The 27,494-nt window shown below is 47.8% G+C and overlaps 1 protein-coding gene across 2 annotated transcripts in view; it reads right to left on the minus strand.

The window, feature by feature from the left end:
* Nucleotides 1-27,494, minus strand: part of WSCD2 (WSC domain containing 2) — a 138,493-nt gene that overhangs the window by 23,128 nt on the left and 87,871 nt on the right. For both annotated transcript variants that reach the window (XM_075059827.1, XM_032800624.2), the window contains 3 exons: nt 26,810-26,994; nt 11,580-11,701; nt 6,869-7,043 (listed from right to left, as the gene is read on the minus strand). In XM_075059827.1, coding sequence (XP_074915928.1) covers nt 6,869-7,043; nt 11,580-11,701; nt 26,810-26,994 — 482 coding nt within the window. The remainder of the gene's footprint in view (nt 1-6,868; nt 7,044-11,579; nt 11,702-26,809; nt 26,995-27,494) is intronic.

Consider the following 27,494-nt stretch of genomic DNA (forward strand, 5'->3'; position numbering starts at 1 on the left):
AGGGCATATGAACCGCATAGCTCCGGCAGTGAGGACAAGAAGGGGAAACAGGAGGAAAATTAGCTGTATAGGCTGGTATTTGAAGAGGTGACTACATTACTCAAGGGCCTTCCATTAACTGTGGTTTTCAGGTTCCTGTTACTTTATGTTTTACAGCTATTGCTTCTTCATTGACAACACAAGTCTGCAGCTGTGATGGCTGGCTAGATCCCAGCTGTGCTGCTCTGAAATGAGGAACCTTCAGACCATCCCTGACATGCGTTGCAGGGGCTGGAATGGGAGGAGGGTGATGGGAAGACTTGCAGGGATTGAAGAACCATCTCCGGCCGATCCTGCAGGGACCATCACTTGGATGGGTTTCACTGTACAAACGTGAAAGGAAATAACCATTTCCCAAAGGATCCCCCACAGATTCAAAGCCTTCATCTAAAGCAGGAGTGGCCAACAGGGAGACACACAGATCCACCCCCAAAAGGCAGTCAGGACACACATGCTGAGTGGCACAAGAATCTCTGTGGCCAAGCCAAGCACACTTTGACACTCCCATTTGTTTGTCAAAGCTTTTTCTTCTGCTACATGGCTCCGCCATCATACAGAGACCCCTTCTGAAGGCAGATGGATCACAGCAGAGGACACCATGTGTGCCAATAACAGTGCATATGTCCTAGAGGCAGACCTGGGCTGCAGTTCAAACTTTGGCCCCAGTGGCCCTGGGATGTTTAGATCAGGGACTTGGGTTTGGCTCATTATAGCGATGGGGGATCTGAGGTGAATGTTTTGGGTACAGAGCTGGACCATCCATTTCAAAGGAGATTTTGCTTCTAGGACATGTGTGTGTGATCGTCTGAGTGTAATAGTGGATGAATATCTAATGTGTAGGTGCTGTGGGTGTGTGCACACAATGTGTGCGTGCATTCAGGCTTGACTGTATACCCTGATGGGTTTGTGCATGCAGATGCCCGGCGCTGGCCTATACCTGGAATAATCAGTCCCATTATGGCTGTTCTCTACGGCCTAGTGACTTGGCCTGTGGATTGAAAATCACATCAGGTCCCAAGGCCATTCCCTTCTGGTATATCATTACGCAGCTTGGAAGAGAGGCTGACTGGGCTCCACAAGTAAACATTGTTAGAGATGGGATAAATCCTCACCACCTTTCATCCGTATCCGCAGAATGAGTCCCAGTTAACCTTCCCCGGACGTTGCCCCTCAGTATCCCCTGGCTTAGTGGGAGTTGGGTTTTATTAGCGGGCTGGCCCTGGAGAAAGCGTTAACAGATTATTCCAAGGGACAGAAAGTCGCCCCTAGGATTTCCCCGCTGTTTGGAAGCACACTGGCTCTCCTGTTTTTTTCCACTTGTGTCTTTCTTCATCCTAATTGATAAAGATGTATAACAATGTATCACTGGCTCTACTATAGAGAAAACGAGTCCACTCTGTGTGGCTTGCTGTAGTCTCCTGGAGTAGACAGACGCAGTACACAATTAGATGGCTGCCTTAGGGAAAAGCCTCACTCACTATAGAAACACTGAAAAGTGCCAGCCGCTAAGATATTCTAACTGGGTACAACTACTCTACTTCAAACTTCTGCTGCTTTCGAGGAGCAGCTGGCCAGCTCAGACAGGTGACAGAATCACAAAATGCTCAGGAACTGAACGCTGTAGATGTGGGCGGGTGGATCTCCCATCCTGATACTGACCAGATTTAATGCTGCTTTGCATCAAGATCACTATGCAAGGCAGAACAGGTTTAAGTTAGATCCTCAGTGTTATTTGTTTTCTGATGGTGACGTTATTGACCTTGCATTGAATTTGGCAGTTCAACCTGCAGGCAGTTCGGAGGTAACATGTTCTAAGAGTTCCTTCCCCTGGTTGCTTCTCTCAGAGATGAGTTATTGCTATTGTTCCTACCTCATGCCCTCCTCCGCTCACCAGAGTTGCCAAATAAAATAAAAGGAACAACATTATCCTGGCCAAACATTTCCTCCAATGACTAGATCATGAAAAGCAATGCTGAGGAGCTGCAACGTTTGCCTACAGCTGGACAGAGGAGTGGCTTTTAAGTGACAATAATAGATTCTCTGATCCCACCTGCTAGGCTTTCAGCTGATGAAGTGGGCACAATATTTTATATTCCCAGCACTGATCCCCTGTGCTGAATGCAGCTTATCACCTTCCAGAGCTGGGGATGCCAACCCAGTGCTGCATATCCAGGACTGGTGTCAATCTTATGTAGAATAACATAGATATATGTATATTGTCTAAGCTGCATAAGAAAAAATGCATCCTGCTCTTTTATGATGATTAATGCAAAAGCATTTTTCAAATGACCACAGAGAAGAGGAGAACTGGAGGAAAACTGTACAATAAATCCTTGTGCATACTTGTTTGACTTTTGAAGCCAATTCTCCTGGGCTGGTTGGCATCTCTTTTCTATTCACAACCCATGAACCTACCAGTAAACACGAATTGCAAGAATGTTTGTCAAAAGAGCGAAGGCTAAAGAGAATTTTACAGATTATTGGGCAGTAGGATGGGGAGCATGTGACTTACCTGCCTCCCAGGGAGCTCTGAAGTTGAATGGACAATTAATGTTTGCAGAGTGCACTGAGCTCCTTGGATATCTCCATGCTAAATGTTATTAACAGGAGACATTCTACCCTTTGTATTTTCTCGCAAAAGCTCAAACTGCTTGAGAAAGTCCCTACAGGAGCTTTTATACAGAACAAAAGTAACCATGTTATAGCAAAAAAATGTGGATTACAGATGTCCTTGAAGTCTTTGCTTACTTTGGGCCCTAATGAAATTGATAAAAAAAAAGACTCTCCTTGAATGCATACCAGAAATTTCATTTTTATTTACTTAACTTTTTTGGAACAATCTTGACGGAACTGACCTTGAATGGGGGCCAGGAGAAGTCACCTCTGATGAAAAGCCCCTGAGTTTTCTGTTTAGGATTCCTTCTTCTACTTTCCTGGACTGGCTTTTCCTTTTCTCCTTCCTTGACCCAGTCTTTTATCCTGTGTTGTAACTGTACGGATCTAATCTCAGCCTTGCCACTATGAAATGCTAACAGAGCTCAGGAGACAAAGGCACATCTCCCGCTCACTCACCGGAAGGCAAGCATATTCTTGCTGCTGAGCAATTTCATGTATGTATCTACTTTGCATTGCAATGGGGCAAGCTGGCAAAGTCAAAATGGTCTATGGAGGTTTGAGTATATTTCTTTCTATGACAGTAATTCTCCAAGCACTTTTCTGTAACATTTCTCAAGCACTGATGTCTTCAAACATGATACCACTGGGCATTCCTCCTTCATTTAGGCCACATTTTCACAGGGTATTAATTTTTTGAACTCGTACAGGGATTTCAAAGCGCTTGACAAGCATGGGTCGATTAATAAAACCTCCTCACCTCCCTATGAGGAATATTAGTGGCATTTTATGGATGGGGAAACCGAGGCACAAAGCGATTAAATGACATGCACAGCAAGTCAATGGCAGTGCCAGGAGCTGCACCCAGAAATGCTAATAGTCAGCCTCTGCTATGATTACCAGACACAGGCTTCCACCTAGGTGCAAGAAAAAAGCAGCTAGTCCCACAGATCGGAATGAAGCCGAACCCTAAATTCTTTTTGGTTAGCTAGTGAGAGAACTGAAAAGCACTGCCACATGCAGGGCCTACAGAAGGGACTGATACGCATGATCCCATGTGATGAAAATCATAACCGCCCAAACAAGAAGAAAATACTACAGCGAATGTAAATGAACAGCCTCGTTGGGACACTGAGTGCTTCTTTGGAAAGGAGACTGGATTTGTCACATTTTGCTTTCAAGCAATCTTCACAGCCTCCTGTATGCTTCCCCCAGTGCAGTGCTGGACAGCAGGTGCATTCAGATGTCTGGAGGGCTCTGTGACAGAAGATCAGAGACCCATTATTAACCAGATTGGTTATTCTGGCCTGTAACTTATTGACAGTGACAAGGGGGAAAAAAAAAGAAAGAAAAGTCTGCTGAAGGCAGATGGCAAACTGTTATTTCCTGTGTCTGATCTAAGCAGTAATTAAAGTCGCATGTTCAAAGGAGGATTTATTTCCTGGGAAATTGAAATAAATGGTAATTTTTAATGAACTCCGAATGGATATTTGGAAACCTGTGTTAGTTTATCCAGGGTAACAGAACGCTCAGAGCTCCATGTCTTCTATGGCCAGTTTGGACACGGGTGGTAAAGCTGAAATCTGCAGCAGAGACATGTGGCCATCTGATCAGTTTGTGTGTCCTTCCTCCCATCCCTTACTCCAACACCCAGGTAAGAAAGAAAGGAAAAGCTACACAGGAAATACAGCTGGGGCAGAGGAACCAGCTGTCAGTGTAATGTTCTGGGCAGCTCCACTCTGTGACCCAGATTAGGACTATTAAACAACGGAAGTAGATTCTACTCCCATAAAATTCCTCCAAAAGCCCCAGCAGAGGCTAGCACTGGGCACTTTGAGGCTGTTAGTCTAGTTCTATAGAGCCCACCTGCCAGGCTGAATGTAGATTCACAAAGTCCTGGGGTCTCAGTAAAGGTGGCCACCATCAGGTGACCTTCCTGTCCTGGGAGGTCTTCAGACTGAGATAGCTGGAGAATCATTGTCCCAGGCAGTGCTCCAAGCAGGCACCTCTGAGTTAATGTGCTCGTTGTCCTTTGCTGGGGAGCCGGGCTCACATCAAAGCCCTATAATCAAAATGTTCCCCTGGCTGACTTTGAAGGGAAATGAACATGCTCAGTATATGGCAGAGTATTCCCATCAGTGCACGGGCCCCTTGTAACAAAGGCTGCTGTGAACATGCATTGTACTGCATGTCCAATCAGCCCAACCCCCAGTAGAGGGTGCGCCAATGAATGGGAGGTGGGCAATGCTGGGCCACCAAGGATCAGCATTCGGCTAGACAGCGGGGAGTCATAAACTACTGAGCAAAACTCTTTGTGAGTCAGAGAGGGAATGGCCCTATTCTCAGTGGAGGGGGTCGACAAGGGCGGCTCTAGGCACCAGCAAAGCAAGCACCTGCTTGGGGCAGCCCATTTGCAGGGGCGGCTGGGATCCAGCATGGGAGCTGCACCAACAGGGGGCTCTGGGAGCTGTAGTTCCTAGGTTAGCTCCCTGCCTATAGAGCCAGCCCTGGAGCATGGAAAGAACTACATTTCCCAGCATTCCCTTGGCCACTACCAACTAGAAAGGAAGGAGGGGAACCTCATGGGGCAGTGTGCTGTGAGTGGGGAGTGGCACTGTGGATGGTAGGGAGACCATATTTTAACATTCAAAAAACAGGACACTCCACGGGGAGGGAGGGTAGCCCCACCCTGCCCCCATCCACTCCCTCCAACTGCCCCCCCGCTCCCTGTCCGCTGATCACCCCCTCCCGGGACCCCACCCCCTATCTAAGCCTCACTTCTCCTTGTCTCCAACAGCCCCATCCCTCGAAAAACGCCCCAACTTCCCCCAGACTCCACCCCTCTACCTGAACCCTACAAACCCCTGGACTCCGCATGCCTATCCAAACCACGACTGTCCCTGACGCCCCTCCAAAAACCCCGACCCATCAACACACGCTTCTCTCCCCTGACTGCCCCACGACCCTCGCCCCATCCGACAACCCCACTGCCCATGACTGCCCCCCACACGCGGAACCCCCTAATCCTCTTCTCCAACCCCCACTGCCCTTTACCAGGCCACTACAACCAGCGTGTCTGCTCTGCACACGCAGACACGTCGCTCGGCGAGAACCCCTCCCCCCCCAACTCACACACCAAGTCTATCTCTCTCTATATATCTGATCACCCTCAAAATTCAGAGTGCTCAAGCTGCATTGAGGCATTCTGTTACTTCATTCTCACAAATCAAATATATACGAATCCCATTGTAACTTGCTGTAGAAAAAGTAGATAAAATTTATATCTATATAGAAATTTTCCCTGCAGATGTTATAGACAGGAATACTATTTTCAGCAGCCCATGCCGTATTTGTTTTTTTTAATGTTGTTTGTTGGTTGTGTGTTGTTTGTTAAAAGAAACCAGTGAATGCATGGAAATTCACCCACATAAGAAAGAAAAAGTGAAACAAAAAAATAAAAAGGCACCTCTCAACTTCCCTCATTAGGAGGGACAGTCTATAAAGCATCCGAAATCCTCTCAATCACACAAGCTGAAAATTGTTCCACTTTACTGCAGCTCTGTAACCATATGGGAACCAATCCTGTCTGTGTTTTGTGCACATCCAAGATTCCTGCTGAATGACCCACCCTGGGAGCGAGTTACTAGTGACCCAGGGCTGCGGCAGAAGGAGAGTGCAGGTGGGGGCAGGCCGGAGAGCCCAGGGCTGGGGCGGCAGGGGGTTAGGGGGAGGGCACTGGTGGTGGGGGAAAGGAGGAAGCCCAGTGCTGGGGCAGCAGGGTGTGTGTGGGTAGCGGGGGAAGAGCCCAGGGCTGGGGCAGCAGGGAGGTGCAGGGGGGAGCCAGGGCTGGGACGGAGGGCAGCCAACATTTTTTTTGCTTGGGGCGGCAAAAAACCTAGAGCCGGCCCTGGGGGTCAAGCCCAGATAGCGTGTCGCCAGTCAGCCACCTGGCTCTGCTAGAAAGCTGTTAAAGGGGGAGTATCGAGTGAGCAGCTGAGTGCAGCATGCACCAGCTCTCCAGCCCCTCTGCAGGGAAAAAGACACCCCAGGCAAGTAGCAATAACTATCCGGCATTAGCTGAACTCCAGCTGAGCAGCCGTGCTCCAGGGCTCCCATAGTCATTGCTCTTGCTGAAAGGGGAGAGTTAGAAACCTCTCTTGCTGCCTCCCCAGTAGACACACAGTCAGAGCAAAGAGCCTGGCGCGACGCTCTCTACCTTGCACTTGTGTCTGGTACACGATGAAGTACTCAGCGGTCCCGCAGCTCTCGAACTCCTCGCCGTCACACTTCTGGGCACACAGCTGCTCGTCCTCGCGCTCATGGAGGGTGAAGAGCGTGGTGGGGAAGCCGCAGTGGCAGGAGCCCCCCCCCAAGGCTGCCAGAGGGTATTCCTGGGGGGAGCAAGGGACAGAGTCACTCAGCCTGAGCAGCCTGCAGGAGGCTGGGATGTGCAGCCCATTGCTGCCTGCCTGTCTACCAGCGCCTCCCGCACCCACCGGCTTTCTGATTGCCACCAACTCCATTTCTGCTGCCATCAGAGTTCAGGGCAAAGCTCCCATCATCTGCAGGGGCAGCATGGTCAGGCCCTTGGTTATTAACGCTGAGTCAGTGATTGAGTACAGCAGCTGGGAAAGTGGTTCCTTTAGTTCTCCCACATTTAAGGGTTATCAAAGGGTCTGTCTACACTGCAGCTACACTTCAGCCTCCCGTCCCATGTCAACTCACAGTGTGAGTTTGGGGGGCTCACCCGAGCCACCCGGCTACTTTTAGTGCACTAGCTGGAGTTCTGCTAGCGCGACTCTGTCTAGCCGGTCTGGGAGGCTGCCTGACAGCCCTGGAGGCTGGAGTCTCTCCAAAGTCACTTTGGAGAATCAGAATCTGGAGCTGGGTTTTGCAGCTGAGCTGCAGCTGTACTTGTCCAGAAGCTACCCCACCCCTCCCAGTAAAACAGGAATAATGACACTGGTATTTGGGGGCAGTTCACAAGTCTTTGGGGTGCCAGAAGCTTTTCTCTCTCTCTCTCTCCCTCTCTCTCATGACTTCTTTCTGGGTCAGGCGCGGGAAAAGTGCTGTGCGTTACAAGAGTGACCGCTCTAGCTAAATCCCAGGGGTGGGTTTACTCTTAGCCCCTGATTCTGCCCAGCGATATGCACAGGCAGACTGTTCTCTATCTATCCATGGTACTTCGGTGGTCCCCATCAGCGGAGCACCTCACAATCTTTAATGCCTGCTATTGTCCCCATTGTAGAGATGGGGAACAGAGGCACAGACAGACAAGGCCTAGATGCACAAAAGAGGTTAGGCACCCCAGTTTTGGCACCACTGCAATGTACACCCCCGCCCCCGCCCCGTCCCCATCTGACCCTGTAGGTTTCTTAACTCACTAGGCATTTACATTTCCATGTTAAAAAGTTCTGTAAGCATCTTTGCTGGTGCCACTGGGTGGGCCTTAGGACACATCCCTGTCCTTGGCATCTCCCATTGGCTATCCTGGCACACACCCCTCTCCTTGGATCTCCCATTGGCTATCTTGGCACACACCCCTCTCCACGCAAGAAGGGCTAATTCAGTTCAGGGCACACAGTGCTTTGTAAATGAAATGTTCTGTGGGCCAGGTTCCACTGTCAGCAGCACTCCCGCAAACCAGCAGTAGCTCCACTGCAGCCATTAACTCTGCATCCGTGTAACCAGGCCTGGAGTCGAGCCGTGTGAGGGGCGTGGTGCTATTACTTCTTGCGAGCCCATCACAACGCTGCATTGCTAGCAACGGCAGCTTGGCTTTGACAAATACCAACCCAACCAGAGTTCTAGCATGTCCAGCGCCTCCTCGCCCAGCTGTGGCCCTGCATTCCAAACAGCGGGGCTGGAAATTGCCAAGCTATTTGCTAGTGCAGGGTGTCATATATCTGGAGCTATGATACTCCTCTTAAAATCATGGCCTGATGCTGCTCCGGTAATTTGTGAGTTTGTCACCCAGAGTAAGGTTACTAAAAGCCCACAGACTGCATCTTCTGTGACCTCATTTGGATTTTAAACTGCAGAGTTATGAGGGAACATTCAGAGACTGACAGGCAATTTAACACCCAGAGCTGAGGCGACGCTGGGTTAATCAAGGGGCTCGGTGCTCAGGATTTTATTTACACCTCCGAGAGCCAAACTCTCAGGGGAGCAAGAACAAAGCAGGGCTGAGGTGTGGAGCTGCTGTTCTCGTATTTAACCAATGTGACAGAGTGCAGGGAACCTAATGGTTTTTAGTGGGACTGTCTGGTCTGTCGAGCGGCTGAGGGAGCATGTTCGCTGGGCTAGAGATGGATACACAGCCAGGGAAAGCTGCTGAGTCTAGATATATTGTTTTCAAATCTCTTTCTTAGCCTCCCATTTGGCAGACATCTGTTTGAGCTACATCCGTCTATGACATTGAAATGTGACAGCAGAGAGACCTTCAGGGTCAGAGGATGCAGGACGGGAGGGCCTCAGAGGGCAGCCATTTACGCATATGTTTGGGCATCCTTAGAGCTCACAGCAGCTGAGTCCCAGGAAGCGCTGTCAGCGCCAGACAACCCATGCACAGCTTCCTGTTTTGAGGGTAGCGATGTAGCCCTATGGAAGCTATAGGGATTATTTGGTGATGAACTCCCTGCTGCAGATGGTTCGATCTTTATGTGATTAACATCTGCAGTTATATGAGCCACCAGAAACACGAACAATCCCGATGCTTCAGGACATAAACTGTGACCACATCTGGGGTCAGGAAGGAAACTACTTTCCCCCATTACTATGGTATGGAATCTGCAGTTTCCTCTAACACATTCTACATTTTCCCATGTGGGGGTAAGGTTCTTGGCCACCAGTCTACTGCTGGAGGTGAAGCACTAATCTGTTATTTCTGGTCAGAGATCCACCAGTAAGTTTGCTTGTTTTCTTTCTTTTATTTTTTAAAAATTAACATTCAAATCCAATAGATTAAACCCTGGTAAAACTCTCAGGTTAACATTTGTGTGCTCCAGTATAGTAAAAGTCTGGCATGGAAAACACCCTATGGAGTCATCTATATGGATTAAAGCATTACGATAGGTAGTTGACCTTGTATAATGCTACTACCTTCCCACCCAGATGTTTCACTGCTCAGCAAGACACTTGATTGATGTGCAGTCTGGGCCAGAGAGACCCTACCCCAGAGGCCAAGTCTCAGCTGGTGTAAATGGGGGTAGCCCCACTGACACCAAGGGGGCTACGCTGAAGGAGAAGTCAATTCCCTCCCCCCAACCCCCTGGAGGAGAGAGTTGGGAGAAGGTTCCAACTTATCCCAAAGATGCAAGTTCAGCCAATTCACCATGCAGGGGCTAGGAACCACGCAATTCAAAAGTCAGAACTGTGTCTGCACGGGTTGGAAAAAGGCCTTGACAACATGGCAGGGAGCAGCCTAAGCAGGAGCTGTCCTTGCCCATGTTTTCAGGGCATTAAGAGAAAGAAAACAAGTTTTTGTCCAGCCCCACTCCTCCTTCCCTTCCTACTCAGCTGCTGATTGTCCTGAGTGATGGGTTTGTCGTGGGTGATATCAAGGAAATCTCCTTTATGCAGGGCTGAGGTGCGACACCAGACAGAACATCAATTGCCCAGAGGGCAGACCTCAGCTCACCCCCTATAGCACTCTGGGTGAACATCCTCCCTCCACCATCAAGCCCGTTTACTTGAATGAATCAACTGGGTTTGAATAAAATCAGAACCAACAAGGGTGAAATCTGCCCCCTGTTACCAGTGTGATCAAACTCATGTTGCCTAATGGTTCTTGGGTCATGGGGTGGGGTCATGATCACCTAAAGGCTCTTGGGTAGCCTATGTCCAAAAGGTTCAATACATAGACAATGGGGTCTCCACGATTATCGACCCCAGCCTTTGTTGGCAGTGTCAGCAGAAGGACCAAGGACTGAAGAATAAGCTGCGTGACTCTTCAGTGATCTCATGAAACAATGGGACCATTCACAGCAAAGCCAGAGTTACAATTTGTTCTCTTGAAAATCCTATGCCCCATCCTCTTCTCTTTGGTCTCTTTCCCAAGGCTGCATTTTTTATTCAAGAGCCCCTTTCTTTTTGTAGATCTTCTTTCTCTTGCCCATGAACTTTCCCCTCCCCCTTACCACAGTTTCTCTGGCCCCACTCCTCCATCCCCTTTCCTTCCCACCTCAGCCTCCCGCAAGGTCCTCCAGGATCACTCTTTTCTCTGCACTCTTCCCCTTGGGACACACATTCCAAGGTCGGGAATACACACTTTTCCTATTCCCCTCTCGAGTCCATTGAGAAGAAACTTGCCCAACAACCTCAAGAACATGGGTAGGAACTTACCCCGACCCAGACCCTCAGCTGGTGTAAATCAGCCTTGCTGCATTCACTTCAGTGGAGTGATGGCCACCACAGCAGCTAAGAATCTGTCCCACCATTTTAAAAGGTGAAGCAGTTACTTGTTGTTTAGAAACAGTGGTGTCAAATCCTGACACTGCTGGGCCAATCGCATAAAAATCTCCCATAAAGTCCATGCATAGGATTTGTACAGGTAAAGCTTCCACCAGGTTACAGATTAAGCAAAAGGAGAAATGCAGTGATCCTCAGCATGGCCTTCTCCTGGGATTTAGAACCTACTTTTTGTAGGGCAAATATACAAGCTGTAAATTTCTCCTGTTGTAGTTTGGACTCAAGCAATTATTACATTAAACTGGATTAAAATGGACTGAGTATGATTTTTAACATGACTATTCTGAAGCAAATGCAGAGCTCTGGAAGGACTCTTAGCTTGATCGTTCCCCACTTGCATCCATATTACACCAGTCACTCCCTTGACTCTGGTGGGGTTATTCCTGATTTACATCATTGCAAACTGGAGGTGTGTGCCAGGTCCTTCGCTCAGAGCCCCATTGGCTTCTCCTACTTACCTTTTCAGTGCAGAAGTCCACACACTTGTCCACAGACATGTTCAGCATCACGCCAGTCACAGGCAAAGCTAAGGAGATGTTGTCCGGCCGGTGGAAGCATCCGCGGAATATCGCGCTGCCATCTGGAACAGAGAAAGCTGGTTAGTAAAGGTCCATGTGACATGGAAGACGGAAAGACTGGTTCACTGGCAACAATGGCTGTGGTGCAAAGAGACATGAGTCGAGACTCTCTGAGAGCCTTTCATGATCTTCTCCACCATCTGCCACCATCCCATCACGAAACCTGAGCAACCAATCCACCCAAACCCAATCCTTCTGGCTGCAAACGCTATCCTCAGTGACAAGTAATCCGACCTTCCTCCCAACTGAACAAACCCTCCTGACTGATGCAAAGAGTCTCCACTCCAAATCCTCCTCCACACAAAGGCATGAGATAGGTTAGAAACCCTTGCCATGCATGCTGGTTCCATGCAGTTCCCTGCCACCTCGGGCTAGTTCCATGAAGAGAGGGCCAGTATGAATGAGTCTGCAACCACCTACATATGTCTAACAAACTAATGAACAGTGATTGGCTGGTAACAGGGCTGGCTACCATTGATCTCATCAGGATCTGAATCCAGGGTGAAAGGCTCCAATCCCTCTAGCAATCTCGTCTCTTCACTATCACAGATTTATCAAGGACCCTTCCCCTTATTCTCAGGAAACAATCCAACTTTCGTGACAATTTTAAGTTAAATAAGCCTCTGGTACAGTAAAGGAGCCAATTCTAACTGAAAACCATTAGCTGAACTCTGAGAAAGCACCTAGAACACTACCTAGAAAAATACTCTTTGCTGCCTTGAATAAAAATGCACCAGCTGACATGCAAACGCCTCATGTTTGTAGTGAGAGGTTATCCGGAAAACAAACAGCAGCACAAACTCAATGAGAATCTGTCTCCCCATAGACTTTCTTTGCTGTTTAATTCCTTATCCTCTGTTCTATGCAGCTTGTTTCTTTTTCTCTCGCTCTACAAGGAGAGTATTGAGCAGCGTGATTAAGGATTATTAACAGACATCAGAGCCCCCCACTCAGCTACTGTGTGCTTTTCTCCAGCCAGCCTAGAAAGAGTGTCAATTGGAAAGCCATTCTGGAGGAGGAGGACCTATCTCCCTGGGCTCTGAGCTGTTTGTGTGCACCCACTGACAAACACTTCCATGTTAGCCTGGCACTTTGTGTCTAAGCTCCATCATTTCACGAAGGCAGGGTGAATCTTGGAAAGTCTCTGGCTTGATTTGCTTGAAGCCAGAGATGACCCGTGACTGTCAATAATGGGGGGAGGGGGAGGGGCAGAGTGAGGGCAGCCGGCTTCAGCGGTGGTACTGAGCATGCTTAGTCCATGTGAGCATGCTCAGTACAAGGCAAGCAGCAAATCTAGGGGGGATGACATGACCTGCATGCCCTCCCCCACGCATCACCGTGACTTGAAGCCCTGCTCCTCCCGCGGAGGCTGAGTTCCTTTTTTTTCTGTCCCTTGTCATCCTCCATCACTTGCTGGCCACTTTTAACCCTCTCTCTGGCTCTTTGTGTTTTAATATCTCTATCAGCAAAATGATGCTGTTGGGTTGCTTGGGATTTTGAAAGCTCAAGTGACGTCGCCAGTTCTGTAAAGAGCCAAGTAATCTTTACCCCAGAAATTGGATTCAGAGTGATGAGGAATTGGGAAGGCACAGTGCAGTTGCATCTCAGCTGCTTGAGATGGGAATATTTGTCCTCAAACATGCCTTTAAAAATACTCTGGCACTGGGTTGTGGGTATGGGGCTGGATTAGAGATTGAATGGAAGCAATTGTCTCCTTGGAAAACATGCATCAGGCAACTAACGTTGCCATGGATCCCTCTCCTCCTGTTTCTACCTTTCTGGGTTGAACTCCTGCATGATGACAATCTAACCCAATAAGCAAATCCCTTTGTACTGATCTTTGAAAGAACAACAGCTCCTTTAAACTTAGGTGTCAGAAGCAAAGTGCATTTTGTAGTGTCCTGTATGAAAGTTCAGGCTGTTCTGTATGTCTGTATGTTCTGATGCGTTTTTAGAATAAACATCTGCAGTGGTCAGCCCTAAAAAGTCAACATTTGCCCACAGTGACCACAGTGTGGCAGCTTACAAACCCCAGCACAAACATCTATGTGGCAGAGAAAACGGCTCTGGTGTCTCAGATATTGTATATTATGAACTTCCACACACAAAAACCAACCAACCAGCTTCAAAGTTGAGCGCTTTTTTTGACCAAAACTTTCTTCAACAAGAAACAGATTCGGTGCCACTGAACATTTTGGGAATTCATGTCAGTTTTGCTGAATTGTTTCAATCAGAATTCAAAAAAAAACCCTACAAAAATAAGTTCTGGAAATAGCATAACATTTCAATTTGAAATAACTTTTTGTTTAAAGACTTCCTTTGTTTAGTTTAATAAATTCAAAAACCATCTTCACATGTTCAAATTTGATGCAAAATGTTTCATTCAACTATAAATTAACTTTTCCTCAACTTTTTAATTTGCCAAAAAAAATTTTAAAAATGCAATTTTGGTTTGACCCAAAGTGATTTTTTCCCCTGTTTTTGAATTGCCAGTAAACCAAAAAATTATAGGGGCTGAACTTAGCCATTCTGGGAGTGTGGAAGACCTCCTGGCTTGAAGTGGTTTCCAGTTTGGTACAAGAGCTGTCAGCTCAGCACCCCCACTATACCCATTGGTCCAATACCCATGCAAAAAATCCATTATTCATACGCTTTTACTTTCAACTAAAGTGGCTGCTAGTTTAGATTAAGGAAAAACTCAGTGTTTGAATAAAAATAAACAAGAGAAACAGAGTAAGCACAGTGTATGTGCCTCTCGGTAATAGGCTGCAGCAACTCTGAAAACAAAATGGCTGTTTTGGAAATATAAAGAAGCAGTACACAGAAAGCAAACTCATCCCAGGTACATGGCTGCCTACACCACATGACAGCGGGGAAACTGTTGATTAAAACTGACTTTATAATGGAAACCTGCTGTGGGTCTGTATCAACAATGGCTTTGCAGCAAAGAGTATGCTTAGCTTCCCAGAGTATGCTGGCAGCAAAGCTTGGAGTACTCCACTCTCTTCTGGTCTTCTCAGAGCAAGCCAGTGCCATGAACAATTTGTGAGTGTTCATTTGCATTTTTCTAATTTGATTTCTGCTGGGTTTCCTGTGGGACAGCTTGGCAAAAACCCCAAACCATTCCTCCTGGAGATCTTAGACACATCCAAGTACCACTGTAAATGATCATTCATCTGAGGGGATAGATTCTCTCTCTCCCTTTCACGTTTAAGTACTTGCTAATGAGCCCCACAAGTCTAGGGGCTTAAAGATGAAGGGAGGCTGAATACAATGAATACGAAATTACAGGCAAGATTCACAAAAGCCTTAAAAAGTCAGAAAGAGATCAAAACCCCATTTCTGACTCATTAAAGAAACACTCTGTATTCACAGATGCCTCTGCCTTTCTGTCTCTCTCTTCTTTCCCTCTTCTTTGGCTGTGTTACAGTTAATCCGCCTGTCCAAATCACTTAATAAGGGTACACCCCTTCCATTAACAACCCTGGCTCCGTTTATGCAAAGTGGGTCGTTATTATCGCAGAAGTTTCAGAATAGCAGCCATGTCAGTCTGTATCCGCTAAAAGAACAGGAGTACTTGTGGCATCTTAGAGACTAACAAATTTATTTGAGCGTAAGCTTTTGTGGGCTACAGCCCACTTCATCGGATGCATAGACACTCTCAAAGGGAGGTTATGGCTTTTCCAGGCAGCAAAAGTGATCTGCTCAAGTCACCTTGCACTTAGAACATGCGCTAGTGAATTACTTTCCTGAAATGGGGAAATCTCCCTCAAGGAACAGTCAATATTTGGGACAAAGTCTGGTGCTTAGAGCAGCAGTGAACTGGAAGGCAGGACTCCCGGCTTTCAATTCCAGCATCTGCCACAGATTTACTGTGCAGCTTTGGTCAAGTCACTAGATTATTTAGGCCCAGCTTCAGGTGTAAAATTGCCACCATCACTGACCACCAGGGGATAGCTACACCCACATAGGAAATGTGAGTTTCAAGTTGATGACATCCCCTTAACAGCCTGTTAACACTCAACAAACAATATCAGACCAAACCAAGCAGCCATTGCGCCTCCAGAACCTTCAGGCCTGGTTTCTGATCGTTCATTTCTACTGCCTCATTTTAAGGCACAACACAAGCTCGACTGTACCTGCCTAGCACAGATGTAGGTAGGAAGCTGGGATTTAACCCCAAACCATCACACCTTTTTTTCTGGGCTCAGCATGACCTTTCTCTAGGGAAGTCACTGTGATGCGGGAGTATCACAAGGGGATCCCCTCCAGAGGGCACCAAAGGACCTACCCTACACCGTGACACCCCTGAAAACAAGCAAGACGTACATTTACTGAACTACATTATTAGATAGTTGCGCCAAAGACAGCAGATGCATTCCTTTAGATGTCTAGTGACTAGCTAATTATAAGACAGGCAGGGCCTCTAATCCAGATCTGAGGCCGTTATCGGTCAACCTGTGGGACTCCTTGCCAGAGAATGTTGTGAAGGCCAAGACTACAACAGGGTTCAAAAAAGAACTAGATGAGTTCATGGAGGATAGGTCCATCAATGGCTATTAGCCAGGATGGGCAGGGATGGTGTCCCTAGCCTCTGTTTGCCAGAAGTTGGGAATGGGCAACAGGGGAAGGATCACTTGGTGATTCCCAGTTCTGTTCATTCCCTCTGGGGCACCTGGCATTGGCCATGGTTGAAAGACAGGATACTGTGCTAGACGGGGAGAGGCAAAGCTCAGTGGTTTGAGCATTGGCCTGCTAAACCCAGGGTTGTGAGGTCAATCCTTGAGAGGGTTATTAAGGAATCGGGGGCAAAAATCTGTCTGGGGATTGGTCCTGCTTTAGAAAAGGGGGTTGGATGACCTCCTGAGGTCTCTTCCAACCCTGATATTCTTCTTTGGTCTGACCCAGTATGGCCGTTCTTATATAAAACCTACCACATCAGGAAATCCCTGTAATAACTAGTCCTTGTCAACAAAATCATGGGAGAGAAAATCCTTTGTGATATTACAAAATGGACATCCCTTGAGTAATTAAACACATTTCTGCTCCATTAGAGACGGTCGGTGGGAAAAGCGGGCATCGATCAGCAAGCTCTTACAGGCTACCTGGGCCCAGAGGTATGCTCAATGAATTGAAACAGTCTAACTTCCCGTGGCCCAATCAGCTGGCTCTTTTAGTGACTATTAGCTACTCTCATAGTCAGCTAATTCCCTACTGCGTCTGGATTACTGCGTAGCACCCAGGTATACAAAGCTCGTATTACAGATAGAATCAGAATGAAAGTCTCCAATAGTTTCAATGCAGTGTCACTTGCAACTGCAAATTCTGCTCCTCCTATTGATGGCTATTATGGTAGGTGCCTCCAAGTCCCTGTCAAAGCATCAGGGTCCCATTATGCCAAACAAATAAAGAAGGCAGGCCCTGCCCCAGAGAGAAGTATCAGGCAGAACACAGCAGATGGATCAAGCAATCAGACAGAGTGGGAAGACTGAAATACTAGGTACCTTTACTGACTAGTGGAGCAGTCAGTGTGCCCGCCAGGTTATGATTTAGCACAGGCCACCTATACTGCCGAGTGATGGGGTGAGGAACTGCACCCTTAACAGGGCATAGAAATCCCCCTCAAAGCCTGTGCTTCCAATTGTTCCTGAGGGCTCAGCTACCTCTGTGGCTGGCACAGTGGAGAAGACAGAGAGCATCACCAGTGCACCGAGAGCACACAGGTCTCTTGTAGGAATCTCGCCACCACTCACGCCTGCCTGCTTCCCATAGGAGTGCATCCTGCGACCTCCTTGTCTGCTCTGGCACATGATCTCCCTGCTGGCTGGAGAAGCCAGACACTGCTTGGTGGTGGGCTGAGATGACAGCTCAATTTTCCAGCCAGCTGAACCTGGCCTCCTTCCTCCTCACGGAGATGACCTGGCTTTTGACCACTCTCCTAAATCAGCCATGACGTCTCTCCAGAGCCACCTCCAGCCTTTCTCCTTTCATGAGCATTTATTTTTCCTGAGGTCTAAACCACCCTCTGAAGTGAGCTCATTGGATTGAAGTTATTTGCAGTGGAGGTGACCAGAATTTCTCATCCCTCTGGAAGCTCATGGACCAGCCTCATTAGTCACGTTACTGACGCATGGCCACTCGGTTAATACTTCCTTTACAAGCATGGGAGGCCTTAGCCATGGGAGACTGCTGATGTGAAGGACTCTTAAAAGACGCTGAGAACATTCTGCCAGAGAGAGATTCCTGCCCGTTGTCAAAGGCAGGAGGGTGAAGTGGGGAGCCTAGCCCTTTAATTCATGGCATTTCACCAAGGAGACACTTACTTCAGAAGAAAACTTCATACTTCCATAGCCCCTTTCATCTCATTACTGCTCTTCTGGTATCTCCTAGAGGGCCCAGTTGAGATCCCAATGTGCTAGGTCCTGTCCATACCCATAGAGAGAGAGAGTCTTTGTCCCAAAGGACTTCCAATCTAAACAGACAGACGAAGGACGTATGGTCACACCCACATTATGGATGGGGCACTGACACACACACACAGATTAAGCTACTTGTCCAAGTTCACACCGGGAGTCTGTGGCAGAGCCAGGGACTAAACCTAGATCTTTTGAATCCCAGGCTGTCTCTTAACCAAAAGAATGTCCTTCCTCTCTGCTGCATCCGTACAGCACTTTAGAGCCCTGTGAATATAGGTAGAGCCCCACTCGGAATATAGGTAGAATTATCCCCACTGTAAGGTGGGGAAACAAAGCCAGAGAAAAGTTACAAGGCCACATTTTCACTGAAGAGTTCAGTCTATCGGCGGTGTTTCCTTCGCCATTTCAGTCCACAGACAGGGATCAATTCCCACACATCCTCTTCCATCTGCTTCCCCTCCCCCACAAACCCCTCAGATTCTGTGCGCCCAGAGAGCATTTTCTGTTTCCTATTATGATTATGATCTGCTGTCGCCTAATGGCTGTGAAGCTAGATTTGCTAATGGCATTTGAATGAGTCATTTCGAGCTACAACAAAACAAGGGCAAAAGCAATTTACTGGGAATGAGCTTCGTTCCTTCTGCGTGAGGCCTTTCCAGTGAGACTCACGTTGCTGCATTTTGCTGGTTGCTTATGACACAAAACAGGAGCGAAAGCCCAGGAGCAAAGTCTATCTCTATTTTTATCCTGTCCTGGGATACCTACCATGCTGTGCCTGGGGACAGTGGGCCAAAAAGCACTTCAGATGCTGTCTCTTCTCCTGGACCTGCCCTGATCCTTTGTCAGGGAAGCAGGTGATCCTTGTTCATCCGAATTTCACCCTTTGCATGTGGGAAGCTTGTTGCGTGAGGAGCAAAGAGATTTCCAGGTCTTCCCTCCCACCCTAACTGACAGTCCGTGGTCTTATGTGGTTCTCCCAGTCCAAGTTATAAATGATCAGGGACTAATGGAAATGCTATCACCACTGCAGTAGAAGAGAAGCTATATTTTCTTTCCAAGGCTGATTGAGCAAAGGCCAACAGGGAGGTCAAGAGAAAGCTGTTGATTCAAAATGGAGACCAGAGGGGTCTCCAATTGGTGAAGATGGCAAAGTTTTCACAGAGAAGCACTCTCCTGAAGGGACTGGAGCAGCAGGTGACCTTCGCATCAGAGCAACCTGCTGAACTGGATCCTCAGAGCCAGAGACCAGGTGGATTCACTGTCTGGGCATCTGTGACGGAGTCCCCGGCCAATGCTCTGGAACTGCTCCCCACAAAGCTAGTCAGGACTTTGGGGAGCCTCCTCTCCCTTGGAGCAAACTGTTTTCAGGGCAAGAAGCTCACACGGCTTCACTTTCCTGGGTCTGACCTTGGAGCATTCAGCATATGCCCCTCCATGCGCTTCCCACAGCAAGTCTGCCCAGGTGGGGTCCTCGGGAAGTCAGAGGGTCCTGCATGCACCCCCACTTCGCAGTCAGATGTGACTCTTAGCCAATCAGTAAAAAAGAGGTTTATTAGATGACAGGAACAGGCTCTAAAACAGAGCTTGTAGGTACAGAGAACGGGACCCCTCAGCCGGGTCCATTCTGGGGCCCAGCAAGCCAGACAACCCCATCTGCCCTCACTTCCAGTTCCCAGCCAGCTCCCAACTGAAACCCCCTCAGCACCTCCTTCTCTACTGAGTTCCTTTCCCAGGCCAGGAGGGTAAAAATGCAGAAAAGGCAGGAGGATTCAATTAACAGTTCTGTTTTACAATTGGGAAAAAACAGACAATGTCGTTATATTATCATATGATGATGAAATACTTTCCCTTCTACCAGTAGCTAAAGATGATATTCAGCAGCAGCTCCTGAACGTAAACATTCCATGTGCATCCAATAGTTTTAAAAGAGATTGCCAAGGAACTGTTTGAATCATCAGTGTTGTTTCGATAAGTCTTAGAATGCTGGGGAAGTTCCAGAAGACTGGAAGAAAGTTAATGTTGTGCCAATATTTAAAAAGGGTAAACAGGATGACCTGAGTAATTATAGGCCTATCATCCTAACATAGATCCCAGGCGAACTAATGGAATGGCTGATATGGGATTGATTAAAAAGAATTAAAGGAGAGTACTGTAATTAATGACAAGCAACATGTGTTTATGGAGAATAGATCTTGTCAAACTAACTTGATATCTTTTTTAAGGAGATGACACGTTTGGCTGTAAAGGTGTTGATGGAATATACTTAGGCTTTGTCTATACTACTGAGTTTTGCTGGCAAAAGTTATGACATTTTAATTAAAGCACTTTAATTAAAACTGCAGTTGCATGTCCACACTAGTTCCTTGTGTTGGCAAGGTGCACCACACTAACAGCTCTTGCATCGACACAGAGAATAGTGCACTGCGGTAGCTATCCCACTGTGGAACTGGCCGCGGGGTGCTTTGGGAAGGGTTTGCAATGCCTCATGGCGCAGGTGCAGCAGCACATGATGCAGGTTTCTCAATCTCATCATTCCAGGGGCATCCAGAAGATTATCAGCTGATTTTCAACTGAAGTGGGGGTGGGGGGTGATGGGAAGAGTGGTGTGTCTGGGGCGGGGGAGACAGCAGGCTGACTGATCTATCCTGAGGCAGGGTAGAGAGACACCGTCCCAGCTCCACCCCCACATCAGCCCCTGACTCTGCTTGGCACATTGGTCTCTCCTGAAGCAGCCCGCTCTGCCTGCCTGCTTATGGTCCTCTGACTGGTTCTGTGATTCCCTCTGAGTTCTCCCACAGCCTCCTCATCTGCAGGGAGCAGCACCCAGAGCTGCTCTGGGAGCTCTCCATGCTGAGGAATGTCAGAGCATTGCAGCAGTCCTGTCCCTCCCCCTCTCCGCCTCCCTGCAGCAGCAGTCTGCCTGCTGCCACAACAGGAGCCCTCCACTGATTTGCTCTTTATTCCCCAAAGGGAGCAGTGCATTCAGCTGTCAGATACTTCCTGGAACTTGGAAAAGGAAGGGGCGCATGCCTGCGGGGCAGCCGAGATCAAACCAGTGCACAGAGCGGTCACGGCAGGCATTGTGGGATACCGGGGGAAGCCAGTTCTGTCGACAAAACAAATAGCAGAGTCTGCACTGACGCTCTGTTGCTTTAACTTTGCTGCAAAAAGCTTTATGCCTCTTGTCGAGGTGGTTTTATTTTGTCAGCAAAACAGCAGAGTTTTGCTGCCAAAAGTAGCTTCGTAGAGTGTGTATCTCCCCCTGTTTGTAGTGTAGCGTAGACAAGACCTTCGACTTCTGTAAGGCGTTTGACTTGGTACCCTGTGACATTTTCATTAAGAAACTAGAACGGGCCAAAATAAACATGACACAAGTCCAATGGATTAAAAACTGGATGACTGATAGCCCTCAAAGAGTAACTCTAAAAGGGGGATGACTGTGTTGCCCGCGGGTCCTGCAGGAATCAGTTCTTGGCCCTCTGCTATATAACATTTTTATCAATGATGTGAAAGGAAACTTAAAATCATCACTGATGAAATTTGCAGATGACACAAAGATTGGGGGAAGTGATACATAATGAAGAGGGCAGGTCATTGACACAGAGCAATCTGGATCGCTTGGTAAGCTGGGCACAAGCAAACAATACATATTTTAATACAGCTAAAAGTAAAGTCGTACATCTAGGAACTAAGAGTGTTGTCCATACTTGCATACGAGGGGACTTTATCCTAGGATCTCTGAAAAGGACTTGGGGGGTTGTGGTGGGTAATCAGCTGAACATGAGCTCCCTGGGCGATGCTGTGGCCAAAAGGGCTAATGTGATCACTGAAGTACAAACGGGAATCTTGACTAGCAGTGGGGAGATTATATCCCCCTGTATTTGACACTGACTACTACTGGAATACTGCATCCAGTTCTGGTGCCCACAATTCAAGATGCTTGTAAATTGGAGAGGGTTCAGAGAAGAGCCAAGAGAATGATTAAAGGATTGGAAACCGGCCTTATAACGATAGCTGGAAGCAGCTCAATCTGCTTAGTTTAAGACACAGAAGTTTAAGGAGTGACTTGATCACAGTCTATAAGTGTCTACGTAGGGGACACTTCTGGCTAGCAGACCAAGGTATAATAAGATCTAGAGGCTGGAATTTGAAGCTAGACAAATTCAGGCCTGGTCTCCTGATCTACACCTAAAATGTAAGTCAACCTAAGTAAATTGCACAGAGCTGTAAAAATTTTCACTCCCTGAGCATTGCAGTTAGGTTGACCTAACCCTCACCATAGACATGGCAAGGTCAACCAAAGGATACTTCCATCAACCTAGCTCCTGCCTCTTGGAGAAAACCCCCCATCTGTTGATGTGGGAAGTGTGCACTAGCAGAACTGCAGCAGTGTCACTGTGCCGCTGGAGCGGGTGTGCTGTAGACACCCTCAGACTAGAAATAAGGTACAGCGGGGGATTTAAGCAGGGGAGCAACTTACCAACTGGCAATTTTTAAATCAAGATTGGATATTTTTCTGAAAGATCTGCTCCAGGACAAAGCAGAATTAATTCAGGGATGTTAATTGGCCTGTGTTGTATAGGAACAATCACAGTGGTTCCTTCTGGCTTTATAAGCTATGAAATAACATCTGAATAACACACCCATTCCATCCAGGAACAGCTCATCCCATGAGGAACATCTTGCTGCAGGCAACACTTGTACAGATAAAATCAGCTTCGGAAAGTCTGAGGTAACCTGATGTGAAGCTCATACCTTAACACAACCTCAGCTATCACCTTATCAGCACATTACAAACAAGCTGCTCTTGAGATCTCATGTATTCGCCTGAGGCTGTCAGGAGACACAGGTTCTTTCCCCAGACCTGCCACAGGCTTCCCAAACAAGTCACTTCCATGCCTCAGTTTCCCCAGTGGAAAAATAAGGATGCTCATTCTGAGTTACCTTACCAAGGGGGTTTAGGAGCCTTAATTCAGTAGTTCCTGAAACGCTATCTGAGCTCACCAAATGGAAAGTGCAATAGGACACTTCTGTGCTGTAACTACTGCCTGTCATACAGACCAATATTGTCTCATTGTTTCCATCTACTCCCCTGTCCATCTGGTTTCCATCTGTCTCACACTCAGATTGGAAGCTCTTTGCAGCAGGAACCGGCTTTCTGTGCTGTCGGTGCCTGGCCGTTGCCTGGGGCCACTAGGTACAACAGTAACACAAATAGTCAATAGTCTAGACAACTTGTGGGGCCATCTCTAATAAGTAGTAACATCAAAGTGGAATCCACTATCTATTATTATCTGTTGCTAAACCAGTCTGAGTTGCAGACGCATGTCATTTGAGACCCTTTTGCTCCATGCTGCTCACATTCCATCCAGGAATTGTCTGCCCCAAACAATGATTATGCCTCTGTTTTCAATCAGAGAAATTCAAATCATTTGGCATATTTACCAAGCAATCACTCAGGAAGACTTTGGTCTGCCTGGCAGGAATGAACTAATTAGCCAGGTTCACTGCATAGCCGGTGCTGGCTTCATTATGAAAGTACTGTAAGTGTGGAGTGCGATTCAGACAGTCCATTTCTCAGCTCTTTTGTAATACCGCAAATAATCCTGACATTTGCAACGCAGCATTAAGGTAAATGAGATCTGACAGGTCCATGCTGACACACCTTTTGCTGTAAATTAATAACACGGCTTCTCTAAGAGACCGTCAGCTCCCCAAGACTCTCTCTCTCTTCCCACTTCTCTGTTTCTGGCAAACGCTAATGCCCGCTCACTGCAAGGGAAAGACCCTTTGATTATAAGAAGTGTCCTATAGTTTGTAACATCGTTAATGTTTCAGGACAGCTGCTGAGAGAGACGCGCCGATGCTGCAGTTTTAATGGAGAGCATTTCACCACTTACAACGGAAGACACAAATGAGCACAGGGTTGCCGCAGACTTTGTTTTTGACAACAACGGTGGGATGCACTGAAACATGTAATGCAGGTGTTCCCCCACGTTTTCACTGGGCGGACCACATTTCGACACTCGGATTGTCTCATAGACACTTTCCCTCTCATCTGCCACCCCATAACATCCCTGTGGCAACCACGTCCCTGTCAACCCGAAAACACCACAGAAGGGGAATAGTGAATGGATTTTGAGTTTCTTTTAAAGCAGGTTACCTTGTGACCAGCCGGTTCTCTGAGAACTGCCAACGAGTGCTCTGCTGTCCATGGGCTACACTTTGAGAACCTCTGTTGTGATCCGTAGGGGCTGCTTCCTTGGGCAAGTGACCTGGTCTTTTTTGATCTCAGCCAGGCAGAGAACTGGGGAAAAATCAGGCCCTGCCTCTAAACACAATAAGAGGCAACACAGTGCGAGGGAGTGATCACTGGAGTGGTGTTCAGGAGGCCTACGTTCTGTTCCCATCTCTGCTGCTGACCTGAGTGAGTCTCTCGCCATTTGGCTGTCTTGCCTAAGGTGCATTGGGGATCATTCCGCACTTGTGTCTCCTCTTGTTCTGAGCCCACAGCTCTTGCCTCCTCTCATAGACTGAAAGCTACCACCAAATCATCTCAGCTGATCTCCGATCACAGCCGCCTCCCAACACCCACACACTAAAGCCAACACCCAAAATGAGACAAAAGTTTTACCACCATCAGATTTCAGCTTCTACAACTGCCCCACGGTACTTGATATTAACATGGAATCTTGTTCTCCTGTAGTTCAAACCCCAGGGCTTCCCAGTTCCCAGATCTACATGTTAACCACGTACCGCCTTGTATCTTTGTAAAGGTTCCTTTCAAAAAAAAAAAAAATCTGGCGTGTAGTTCATCATAGAAAGCACATGGCATTGAGTTTTCTTCTTTTCGTTATTTGTTGCTAAATTATGCAGTGAAGTCAATCAATCCTTATTAAAATGATTATGGCAAGACCCCAGTTGGAGTAATTTGACAGCTGCTGCACACTTTACCATCACAACGACACCGTTCTTGGCAGCTTCTGCCAAAGAGTGTCAGGAAAAAGGCTTAGAACGGGGGGTAATTACAGTATTATGCAACGTAACTGGAAGCCAAGAGAAGTCCCTTTAAGAGAGAGTGGGAGAGAGCATGTGTTCGAAGGAGAGTGGAGTGGAAGCCCACTTATTCCTTTCTGGGGACCGTGTATATTCGTCATCTCCTCGAGGAACAGCAAGTGCCCACATTCAGTTCCAATGCCCACCCACAGCTCCGCAGGCATCATTTCTGCAGGAGAAGTGGAACAACACGACATTCCTAATTCAAAGGTCTCTCCCTCCTTGCGGGATGAAGAGGAACTAAAGGGCCTGTGTCTAGATTTTGACTTCAGGCCAGGTTAAATCCTGAGTACTTCCCCTCATCAGTGTATCCGAGCTCAGGATCTAGGACCAGCAATGAGAGCCCCTCCTTAGCTTTCCTTGTGAAGAAAGGTAAGAGCAGAGCTCCCCAGTGCCAAACCGCTCGATCCATCACCCTCTCCAGACTCCTGAATGACAGAAGATAATAATAACACTTTGCTCTTCTATAGTGCTCGTCCTCTGTGGATCTCCAAGCACCTTACAAAGGAAGGTGAATATCTTTAACCCCAGTTTACTTATGGGAAGCAGAAAAATTATGAGATTTGCCTCAGGTCAGGGGCATGAACAGAACCCAGGTCCCCTGATTCCCAATCTAGTGCTCTATGCACTGGACCAGAAGATTAACTGGGGCTTTAGGAAAGCCAGGAAAGGGGGGTTCCAGGGCTCATCCTATGCATTACTGAAAATAATCACACACACCACATGTCCCCTTTTCCCTCGTTTATGACTCAACGTTGCCCAGCACTCATACGAGGAACGTGGGGGGAGGCGATGCTAGGAAAAGAGAAAGAGGCCAGGCAAAGTTGATGGGATGAATATCAAGTTCCCCTTTCTGTATAGCAGAAGGACACAGAATGGCTGCTTGAAGTAGCCCTGCAGTTACCATATAGTGCACCACGGGACCTAGAGAGTGTGAGCCTAAAGCCAACCGACTGTCCGGCCATAGTTCACTCTTACTGCAAGAGATGGCTTCCCCTGCCTCAGAGAGGGAGTGTGTGCAGTATGGGAGCCTCAGTCTGGGCACCTCGAGGGCACAATGTGTGCCACGCCTCTTTGCACAAGCCTTCCCCCAAATAAACCCCAGCAATTTCTCTGGAAACAACCCCAGTTAAGAGATCAGCCCAGCCCCTCTGTGCCTGGGATGCCCCTTCCAAAGCTGTCCTCTCCTCATTGAAATCCTCCCTGCAGCCAGAAGCAAAAGGTGCTGGAGCTCTTGCCAGAGAGCTCATAGTCATCCACAGCTGGGGAAGTCCGGACAGTTCAGAGATGCCTCTGCACATTGCAGGAAAGCACAGAGCCCAACCAAAGCCAAGCTCCCAAACTAGTGAGGTACATTGGCTCCCCAGCCTGGGTCTCACTATTCACTTTGGGCTGCAGGCATCAGCATGAATTGAACGTGAGAAGAGGAGAGCGCAGTGTTCCCAGCTGGTGTGATCACCAGGGGTGAAATGCACCCTCCAGGTAAGCCTACAGAGTGCATTTCACCCCAAAGAGGTGGGCATGAAGCTCTGGGAAATGCCAATGCTTCCAGCCAGGCACTTTCCCTGTTTCCACATTGTACCTCCCAATCCATTTTCATTAACTTCTATTTCCGACAACGGTGCAGTTATTACTTACATCTCCTGGCGGACTCCTGGGCCAGCTCCAGCCGGTAAATGGAGAGACGGTTTACGCCTCCGCAGACGTTGCTCTTTTCTCCCTTGCACTCCATGTTACATTCAGACTCGCTCACATTTAAGGCTTGGATTTTGTGTCCACAGTAACATTCTGCACCGAACTCCAACCCGGCGTACAAATAACCCCTGGAGGTAGAAACCCCAGTCAGAGCAGCATCCGTTACATAGTGAAACAACAGAGACAGGTGGAAGGAGGTGCCTGGCCCAGGTAAACCTACTGGAATTCAGTAGAGCTACTGGGGATCTGACCCCCTGAGATCTTGCACCTGCCAGAGAGGGCGGCTCAAATCCCTAATGAGATCAGTGGTGGGCAAGCAGTTCAAGGCTCTGGGATTGTCAATGTTCCCCAGTGCGGGAGGTGTTTAATCTGGAAAGGGCTGAGGTTCCTCAGAGCCCACCACACGAGACAGACGTGGTGGAAAAGGTCTCTCCTGCATAAATTCTCCCTTCAGCTCCACACAGTGGGTTGGAACTCTTGCTATCGGCTGAATCCTGCGCAGTGCGGACCTCTCCTGCTCACTTTTGCAGGTCTCAAGATTTGGCCCTGTGTGTGCAGATATCCCACGACTATCCTCATCAGGCCTGTTTATGCACAGAGTTTCACATGCAGATTTGCAAGGGGAATT

The sequence above is a fragment of the Chelonoidis abingdonii genome, chromosome 22 (genome assembly GCF_003597395.2).
Source record: "Chelonoidis abingdonii isolate Lonesome George chromosome 22, CheloAbing_2.0, whole genome shotgun sequence".
Classification (NCBI taxonomy): domain Eukaryota; kingdom Metazoa; phylum Chordata; order Testudines; family Testudinidae; genus Chelonoidis; species Chelonoidis abingdonii.